Here is a 10,576-nt window from a genome sequence, read left to right as displayed (position 1 = left end):
GTAACCTGCCGATAATTTTCGCGGTGTGGACGATGGTTGGTTCTCTCAGCAGCTGATGCAGCTCGTGGTTCGGCATTTTGAATGGCGCTTACGTCACTTTGCAGAATTACTGTAGTCCAAGTCCCGTCTTCCATCTGCACTCCGCCGTGGATGGTACGCAACCAGTGGTGTCATCGTGGTTACTCCAAGTTACTCACTGAGTAACCAGCTCTTCAGTTCAAAAAAAATTTTTTTTTCAGGAAGCAAAATATAATAAAATACCAATTTTGGTTATTTTGGGTGCACACTGTTAACGCCCTGACCACATCAGTTTTAGTGAATATGGATTTTTAAACAATTTGACATTCTGGACCACCCCCTCAGGAAGCGAAATATAATAAAATACCAATTTTGGTTATTTTGGGTGCACACTGTTAACGCCCTGACCACATCAGTTTTAGTGAATATGGATTTTTAAACAATTTGACATTCTGGACCGCCCCCTCAGGAAGCAAAATATAATAAAATACCAATTTTGGTTATTTTGGGTGCACACTGTTAACGCCCTGACCACATCAGTTTTAGTGAATATGGATTTTTAAACAATTTGACATTCTGGACCGCCCCCTCGGGCAGTGGTGTCATCGTGGTTACTCCAAGTTACTCACTGAGTAACCAGCTCTTCAGTTCAAAAAAAATTTTTTTTTCAGGAAGCAAAATATAATAAAATACCAATTTTGGTTATTTTGGGTGCACACTGTTAACGCCCTGACCACATCAGTTTTAGTGAATATGGATTTTTAAACAATTTGACATTCTGGACCGCCCCCTCGGGCAGTGGTGTCATCGTGGTTACTCCAAGTTACTCACTGAGTAACCAGCTCTTCAGTTCAAAAAAAATTTTTTTTTCAGGAAGCAAAATATAATAAAATACCAATTTTGGTTATTTTGGGTGCACACTGTTAACGCCCTGACCACATCAGTTTTAGTGAATATGGATTTTTAAACAATTTGACATTCTGGATCGCCCCCTCGGGCAGTGGTGTCATCGTGGTTACTCCAAGTTACTCACTGAGTAACCAGCTCTTCAGTTCAAAAAAAATTTTTTTTTCAGGAAGCAAAATATAATAAAATACCAATTTTGGTTATTTTGGGTGCACACTGTTAACGCCCTGACCACATCAGTTTTAGTGAATATGGATTTTTAAACAATTTGACATTCTGGACCGCCCCCTCAGGAAGCAAAATATAATAAAATACCAATTTTGGTTATTTTGGGTGCACACTGTTAACGCCCTGACCACATCAGTTTTAGTGAATATGGATTTTTAAACAATTTGACATTCTGGACCACCCCCTCAGGAAGCGAAATATAATAAAATACCAATTTTGGTTATTTTGGGTGCACACTGTTAACGCCCTGACCACATCAGTTTTAGTGAATATGGATTTTTAAACAATTTGACATTCTGGACCGCCCCCTCGGCACGCAACACCTTCCGTTCGAAAACTGCAAGGGCGCGTTGGTCCTCTGCACGTAGGGCCAATACTTTGTGCCCATAGAGGACGACCGGTCTAATTAGCGGAATAGTAGATAGTTAACTTCGTGTTACGGCAAATTTTATTCGATCGTGGAGTTCTGCGGAGTCCAAAGTAAGCACGACTTCCTGCCACAATGCGCCTCTGAAATTTCACTGCTGGTGTCGTTGTTGGCAGTCACCAGTGAGCCCAAGTACACGAAATCTTCAACCGCCTCGATTTCATCACCGTCGATATAAATTCGGGCGCGGTAATTCCTCCCCGGAGCCCTTTGCCATTATGTACTTTGTCTTCGACACATTAATGACTAATCCGATTCGCCTGGCTTCACGCTATAGTCGGATGAACTTTTCAGTCATCATCTCAAATTTACGAGCTATAATATTTATATCATCAGCGAAATCAAGCAGCTAAACGGACTTCGTGAAAATCATTCAATCGTGTTTATCCCCGCTCTCCTTGTTACACCCTCTAACGCAATGTTGAACAACAAGCATGAAAGACCATCACCTTGCCGTAACCCTCTGCGAGATTCGAAGGGACTCGAGAGTGTCCCTGATACTCGAACTACGCACATCACTCGATCCTTCGTCGCCTTGATCAATCGTATCAATTTATCCGGGAATCCGTATTCGTGCATAATCTGCCATAGCTGTTCTCGATCGATTGTATCATACGCCGATTTAAAATCGATGAACAAGTGATGTGTGGGCACGTTGTATTCGCGGCATTTCTGCAACACCTGACGGATGGCGAATATCTGATCCGTTGTAGCGCGTTTGCCAAGAAATCCAGCCTGAAAGCCAATACCATGGAGCACCTTAATGACTTTGAATTGGCTGATGACGTTGCTCTCCTAGCTCAACGGCGCTATGATATGCAGAGTAAGCTCGATGATCTTGCCAATCGCTCCTCGGCGGCAGGTCTTACCATCAACGCCAACAAGACCAAATCGTTGGATTAAAAGTAAACACGGCCAACTCTTCCAGTTTTACGGTAGCTGGGCAATCAGTTAAGAATGTTGATAGCTTCCAGTATCTTGGTAGCCAAATAGCGGCCGATAACGTCACCAAGATAGACATAGGTGCATGGATCAAGAGGGCGAATTCAAGAAATGTATGGAAAAACAACCAGATCAGTCGACGCACTAAAACCCGAATTTGAACTCAAACGCGAAATCTGTGCTGCTATACGCCAGTGAAACCTGGTGTGTATCAGTCGAGGATACTTAACGGCTGCGGGACTTCATCAATAGATGCCTGCAGTTTATAATTCGTGCATGGTGGCCTCACAATTGGATCTCCAACGTGGAGCTCTATCGTCGATGTCATCAAAAGCCGACAGCGACAGAAATTCTTGAGCGAAAGTGGAGGTGGGTTGGTCACACTCTAGACAGTGGCGGAACCGAAATCTGTAAGCAAGCGTTAGATTGGAACCCAGCAGGACATCGCAGCAGAGGCAGACCCAGAGGCTCATGGCGGCGCAGCCTTAACAACGAAATCAAGCAAGTCGACAGAAATTTGACCTGGCCACAGGTCAGGGCGATGGCTGGCAATCGCCCAGGATGGAGTTCTTTCAATTCGGCCCTCTGCACCACCGTGGTTGCTCAGGACTGAAAGTAAGTAAATTTCTTGCCAAGCCAAGTTGAACATATCAAATTCGTCGGAATGTATTCGGAATAGTTGTCTGTGAGTCTGCTTCGACTGATGCCCAGAAACTAGAAAAAAATAGGGAATGAAAGGTTTATACACGGCATTTTTGAGCTCGATAAAGGATACAAAACAAGTTTAAATTTGGATGAGCAATGTATTTGGTAAAGCCTATCCTTTTCTATCACAACATGTTCTAAACAAAACGATTGATGGTTATTATAAATAACAGTAATCCTAATGAGTATTCTACAACACCACTGCCGCTGCTAAAGAAACCTTTCCGGTTATCTTTTTCATTCGGGTCACGCACTCCACAGGTACGGTAGGACAGTGTCTTCTTCCGCTTGCTATTTACATACCCAGGTATGTAAATCGTCGGGCTATCCAGTCTTCCGCTAGCCAAGAGCCGCGAAAAGTCTTGCTCAATTTGGAACGCATTCGGACCCTTGAAATGTATGATCATCTGAATGCAAGCGTCGTTGTGCAGTGTCTTGGTGCTGCGTGAATCGATCGCCAGCATCCACTCGGGCAGTCCCATCACGGCTCGGACGTCCTCCAAAAACTGTGTCACCACGAACCGCGGTGGCTTTTTCAGGTTGATATACTTGACGATGTCGTGATCTGGTTCAATCTTTGCGCAGGCGAAGCGATCACCTGAAAATTCCGGTCCAAATATAACGATCGCCCTTCCCAGGGCACTTTGCGTCCCTTCCAATGGGAAATTGCTATCACTGAACACCATCCGACGACCTCCGATGTCGATGGGACCTAGCCGGGCGGACACGTCACCTACGTAACACCTGAGGGGATTGTCTGGACCACATTCCTGGCGGTACAAATCTTGCTGGAAGGAGAAAATGAAAACTTATATTTGGTGTACATTAGTAAACTTCTAACTGGCTTACGTTCAATGGATCCGCTAGCTGCGTGTAGTATGGATTCCAAACGTATCCTGCTGCGACGCATCGTGTCTCAACTTGCTTAACTGTAGCGTCAACACCCACTGGGTTGACCCAAATGTGCCAATTGTGATTGGAGGTCATGTTTCGATCATGCTTTCCTGGATATCTCAACTTCACTTCAATGATCGTATCGCTCTGACTGCCATCGTTTCCGATCAGCTGCGTCATCCGGATGTATCCGTAAGCATACCCCGCTGGATGGTGGAACGATGCGATCGCTCGTATCTCGCGAGCTTCACTTGGACTGTAGCCTCGTTCCAGAGTGCTGCACGCCCATCGGCGGTTATTCTTTTTCTTGTGGACCACGATCGAGCGCCCGATGATGCTTTCATAACCGTACAGAGGTAGCCGCGAGTCGTTGTACGTCTGCTCGTACATAGAGACTCCGTCAAGGGTACCGAACTTTCCGCTGAGGTCCCCTAGCTCGTACTGATCGGTGCTGCCCTGTGCTGGTGGTGGCGAATGCTTTGGATCCACGGAGCGAGGATTCCAGTGTCCGTAGACGGTAGAATCCTCACACGGAAACTGCAGATCACCTTCGACGGGAGCCTGGAATGAGATGTGTAGGTAACAGATACTGTAAGATGGCAAAAGATAGTTAGTCAACTCACGATATGGACATGGTAGCCGCTGTTCTCTATTAGACCTTTGAAATCGACCTCAACGTTCGTCATGTCATACTCGGACTGCTGTATCATCTCCAGCTTGCCTTTGATTGTTAACGGATCTCCATTGGAGTACCAGTCTCTTGCAACCACCTTCCTTCGGTGGTACCCTCCGATTCTAGAACAAACAAAGCTGTTCAAGTTCTCTTAAAAACTATTTCAAATATACTTACATCGAACACGCCAATCGTTCACCTCTGGCCTTCGGTCCGTGATCATCAAAGATCACAACCGATCGTCCAATGATACTCCCAAACCCACTCAGAGGTAAATTTTGATCGACGAACATCTTTCTACTGATACGACTAGCATCTGCTTTACCGCCTGCGATATCCAACAACCCCAATCGATTGGAGAGATCTCCCATGCGGCATAGTTCCGGAGAATGCGCAGCACATCGTTCCTCCCAGTTTGACACCCCAACTGAAACCTTCTGGGGGTTGAAGATTCCACCGGAGCTAACGCACCTGTTCTGCCAGTCATAAAAGTCCTTCCCCGGTGGCTGATCCGTTATGGCCCATCGATGATCGGCTGTATTATTCACGGTTGAGCCATCGGCATGGATCAGGTACTCGAAGATCACTGCCGTATCGCTCCAGAACTCGTCTTTGACCTGCCGGAAGAGTATTCTTCCAACGATCGGGTACCGGAACAGAACCTGAGCGGTCACAATTGGGATCTGATAGGGGCGACTGATCTCGTAGAGGGTGACTGGCCCACAAGCCCATGGCGTGTGGGTGATGTTAGTTGGATCAGTACGATTGAACCGCTGAACGGCGAAGCCTCGATGAATTACACTATGCCTTCCCTGAAGCGGAAGGAAGGCATCCCAGTAGAATCCACTTAGCTCGGCGCTCGTCCCTGGGAGGAACATCCGGTGTGTTTCTCGCTTGTTGCGGCTGGTTAGCTTCCCGGTAAGGTCCCCAATTGGGTACTGATCTTGCGTTCCATAACCAGGTGGAGGGATGTTTTGCATTTCGACGTTGGCTGGGTTGAAGGTTGGTCCAGATGTTTGACAGAAGGTGTCCTGATATGCTGAGTACGACTGTAGAGGTAGTTGATTGATCTTAAAACTAGCGACATCTTTGGCGTAGTTGATGTTGTCCTCGGAACTGTTGGTAACGGATGAGAAAGATGCATTGATCCAGGTAGGTTCAAAACGAGATCGCTGGAGGAAACGGATTTCCCCATGCATTCCTTGGCCATTGACCTGAGCACGAGCTGATTTTGCCTTCAAGTGACGAATTTTCGAGCAAGCAAGGAACGTATCCGGATGAATGGGGTCAAAGATCACTACGTAGAGCTTCCGAGATGGTCCATACAGGTCACTAGGGAGAAGGACCAGCTCACGATCGTTGAATAACTGGGGAAATTTGCTCTTTTGTGAGTTTGTGGTGATTTTTAGGTTTCCAAGGCGGGTATCTATGTCGCCGATAGCTTTGCCAGTGCCTCGAACTTGTGGATCAAATACCAACTGGAGTTTGTTGCAGTTTTCTTCGGCGTTGTCATTTTCAAAGATGTCCGTCACGTAGATCTTCCAGGAGTGTTCGGTAAAGGGTGGATTGTTTAGCTTCCTGTAAAAAAAATCTTGATAAGAACTCAGAGTTCTAATTTGATACACAATACATTTACCTGGATTGCTCCCTGATGTGAAACAGATTTGAATAGATCAAAGTATCCGAATGGTTGGTTTCCTTAGCCGCCAACCAACGGAAATATATCGATCCCGTTATGGGACTGTTGAACCTTGCTTCGGCAATGTGATCCTGAGATCCGTCTCGGGTCGTAATGGTCGCACAGATCCTAAATCCGCTGTTTGGATCAAACAGCACCAGAGACTTACCCCACAGACCCTTTTCCCCGGTCAGTGAAATGTCGCTCAACCACGTAACAGACTCATTTCCTGGCAACGTGAGGAATCCCAAGTCATCGTCAAACGACCACAACTGTTCTCCAAGCTGCTTCGGGTCACATCTTTCCCGTCCATCCACGATCGTGTAGTCCACTGGCAGCTGATACACGCCCCAACTCCACGCTTGATCTGGATATTGAAGAGTTGTTTCCAAATCCGAGTTTATCTGAACCTGTCGATCAGAGTGCTGGGCAAAAGATATCTCCCCATGTAGTCCATACTGCGATATGTAAGCCACCAAATTGACTGCCGCAACTGTGAAAAGAAAGCCATCAATCAATATCAGTGCGATCGTGACGCATCGATCGATTCAATTGCTTATGCAATGCTAAGGGTGAAACCTTTCACCGCTTTACCGGCGATAACAGAACGATCGTCAATCATACAATGATCGGTCTCACAACGCGCCAGAACTCCCACAAGGTCACGAAACTTCAATCACTTCAACCGAATGGGCTCTCCCTGACGTGGCACGCCAAAGCAACAGGAAACCAGAACGCTGGCTGACCATTCACTATCTTCAAACTTACCTTGATCAAGTACCGTGACGACGATGACGATCGCCAAAACCCCAGCTGCGCGATTATTAATCCACATTCTTTTTCGATTTAATCCACCAACTTCCTATGAATCACATTCTATTCGCCCAAAACAGCGCAGAATGTTACGATATCGAGGCGCGATGTTGCACAACAAAACATGTCCACTGCTTTCTACCAGCAGCAACAGCAGCAGCAGCAACGCAGCAAGACCAGTTTCTCAAGCGAATAGGTATACGTGCAAACATGAGTCACTTTCTTCAAGTTTTGCTCTGCAATGGAACGCACCAGCAACGATCGACGCGTCGCGACTGGACCTGATCGCAGGTTGGTTCGTTCAGTCGGGGCTGCGTTTTCAGTAGGCGTCCGGTTCGATTCGCCGCTCACTCTCAACTGGTTCGAATGGAGCTTCGATAGTGCTTCCCACCAGACCAGACCGGACCGGACAGACAAGACAAAACAGACAGACAGATAGGCTTGGAGCTGTTGTTGCTGGGTCTTTCCGATGGGGTCTCTCTGTTTTCTCTGGGATGCGATCATGGGGGATTTGTTTTGATTCTCTCTTTCGCCGCGGCGTTATTAGCATGGACTGAAGGGTTTAGAGCTGAGACCATGGAACTAACACAGATCTAAGATGCTTGGGAAAGTACCGTCAGTGAAGTCATTTCGGATTATGTTGCCTGAGACGGAAATAGGGCAGTGGGCATATTTTAATCCGCCTGTTTTTTTTCAGTAAGGATGGTTAATAACAACTTCACAATAAGATTTTATGATTTTGTAATAAAATTTAAAAAAAAATCATCAGGCTGTTCAAAGTAAGCACTAGTAAGCTAGGAAACGCCCCTGACCCTACTTTTCAACCGCAGCTTTTTAATTCTTAATTTTGTCGGTTAATTCTTGATCAGTTGTAGAAAACAGGACAAACAATGAGGCGAAAAAATCATAATTGATACAAGTTGTTTCACCAGTATGCACAAAAATCAATACCTATCAATAGCAATCAAAAACATTGCATCTTGCAATGATTTATTATTGTCGTGAAGTGTAAACAAACAATCATCATAGAGAAAGTTGCATTATAAATACCCACTGAGCTTAGAGATTGATTGGAAATTCCCGATAGAGTATGTATACAACTGCTGTGGTATTTCCCACTGCTCATCTTGCTGCGCTTCTTTTAATTGCAAAACATTGGTACCGTGGAAGAGTTTAGCCACAGACAAATAGAGGTATCACTTGCGAAGTATCCATCAACTGCGCTTTTAGCGAACATTTTAAATCTTCATAGTGTTTCCAGTTGTGGATCTCCAGTTAGCCTAGTGGTTAAGGCTATGGATCACCAATCCGGAGACGGCGGGTTCGATGCCCATTCCGGTCGGGAACATTTTCTCGACTCCCTGGGCATAGTGTACCATTGTGTTTGCCTCACAGTATACTAATTCATGCAATGGCTGGCAAAGAAAGCCCTCCAAATAATAACTGTAGAAGTGCTCAAAGAACACTTAGTTGGAGAGAGGCAGGCCAAGTTGCAGTGGGAACGTAGAGCCATACAGAACAATAAGAAGAAGAAGAAGAAGAAGAAGGAGGAAGAGGAGGAACTAACTTGTAAAGTTCATTTGGATAGATGAAAATACTGATAATTTGGAGATGAGCCTCGGTATTAACTCAATATTGACAAAAACTGAAAATGTTATAAATATGCAGTTATGGGCAGTATAAGCGAGCGATAAGATTCAGATTGTGTAAGTGTATTTGGGTTGATCATGTAGAAGTATTGATGGGAGTGTAAGTGATTTAGTATATTTTAACACCAACGTTGGGAGTGACGTAGCTATGAAATTTTGTCACTCCATGGGCCTTTTTGCTTCCAGGGATGGGGCACAGGCATTTTCACCGTGTCTTGACTAACAAGCCTAGGCTTAAGCGCCATTGATCGCTCTCAGAAACGATGAGAAACACGTTATGTGGATGGGAAGGGGTAGTAGGGAAGGGATAATATCTATTTATCTAGGTGCCAGCGACTCACCATACCCTCGTAAATAGAAAGCAGATGGGATTTTTGTACAGGAATGGTCTGGAATTCAGTATGATTGGGTTATGCTGGAATTTAGATGGGATGTATTAAGCGAAAAATAAAGTTTCTTCGAACTCGAAACAAACGATTAGATAAATATGATGTAATAGTTTAAAAACATGATTGTTATCTTATTTGGCAAACTTTAATGTTCACTACTTGTTCTAATAGTGGATCTATTGATAAGCAATCAAAATACTAACTTAATCAATTAGAGATCGAATAAAAAAATCGATTCGATCAATTTTGAGAAGCTAAAACGTTGATTCAGAACATCGATGTTGCGCACATCTATTCAAAAATTCTCATTGCGAATTCATAGGAAGACTAGTTGTTTCAATAGTTGAACTTATTGATAAAACATTTTCATTCACAACTATTGCTTTACTTTGATTTCTAAAAATTTGACCCGTTTGCAATAAATTTTGTTCAAGCACTGTAACGTGAGAATACATCATGCGAACCCCTGCTCATCAGCCTATTTTATTTGCTGTCTCTTTGTGTGATTTTTTGTGCACTGGACGACGCGGTACTAGTGTAGCACACCGTTTACATACCAACCAACTCGTGCTGTATGATCGTTTGCATACTAGTGAAAATGCATGTCCCAAGCGGTTCTGTGGAAAGCACCATGTTGATGAATTTGAGTGTTTCTTTGCTGCTGTTAGCCACGGATTCTCACATAGCTCATCGGTTCTAAACGACGAGAAGGGGTAAAACTTCGTTCACGTTTTGGCACGAAGTGTTACGGGGGGGAGTGTAACGTGAGAATACATCATGCGAACCCCTGCTCATCAGCCTATTTTATTTGCTGTCTCTTTGTGTGATTTTTTGTGCTCATTGCTATCAATCACGTCAGAAATAGTGAAAACAGTGAACAGACTGCACGCATCGGAATCAATGTTTCCCTGATGAAAATAAATCACCGAAGTTGTAAGTGTCCTTTAAATGTATGTACTATTTTTATGTTTACCTAATAAAGTATTTTAGCTTTGTAGCATGTGGTTAAATATGCTGCGTTTTATTGATCCTGCTGAAAGAGCGGTGTTCCTGTCCTGTTTTCAACAGCGTTTCGGGAAACGCTTTTTTGGCATAGAAATAATAGTCGTTCACAGTCGTAAGATAGAAAGGATCAAACAGCTCAATGGATTATGCCAGTCCCTGGACTGTGCAACAATTCTTTACTGTATTGTAGGTCGTACGTTGTAATGCACTGTTCACATCGGGAAGTACAAATAAATTGGATTGTTCTTA

The 10,576-nt window shown here is 44.5% G+C and overlaps 1 protein-coding gene across 1 annotated transcript; it reads right to left on the bottom strand.

The window, feature by feature from the left end:
• Positions 1-3,304: 3,304 nt before the first annotated feature.
• LOC109425345 (uncharacterized) lies at positions 3,305-7,783 on the bottom strand. Its single transcript, XM_019700597.3, has 6 exons — positions 7,240-7,783; positions 6,430-6,964; positions 4,971-6,371; positions 4,744-4,915; positions 4,076-4,681; positions 3,305-4,014 (listed from the first exon to the last, which is right to left on the bottom strand). Exons 1-6 carry the CDS (start codon positions 7,304-7,306, stop codon positions 3,364-3,366), a joined length of 3,432 nt encoding a protein of 1,143 aa, XP_019556142.3. The 5' UTR covers positions 7,307-7,783; the 3' UTR covers positions 3,305-3,363.
• Between the last annotated feature and the right edge of the window lie 2,793 nt (positions 7,784-10,576).

The sequence above is a fragment of the Aedes albopictus genome, chromosome 1 (assembly GCF_035046485.1).
Source record: "Aedes albopictus strain Foshan chromosome 1, AalbF5, whole genome shotgun sequence".
NCBI lineage: Eukaryota > Metazoa > Arthropoda > Insecta > Diptera > Culicidae > Aedes > Aedes albopictus.
This window is presented reverse-complemented; position numbering and strand designations above follow the sequence as displayed.

What these genes read in the sequence shown, in the direction of transcription:
- LOC109425345 (XM_019700597.3), bottom strand. Translation starts at nt 7,306, where the DNA reads ATGTGGATTAATAATCGCGCAGCTGGGGTTTTGGCGATCGTCATCGTC. An exon ending in GAACGATTGGCGTGTTCGAT is followed by an intron (nt 4,916 to 4,970) that starts GTAAGTATATTT and finishes TGTTTGTTCTAG; the next exon opens with AATCGGAGGGTACCACCGAA. An exon ending in GCGGCTACCATGTCCATATC is followed by an intron (nt 4,682 to 4,743) that starts GTGAGTTGACTA and finishes ATCTCATTCCAG; the next exon opens with GCTCCCGTCGAAGGTGATCT.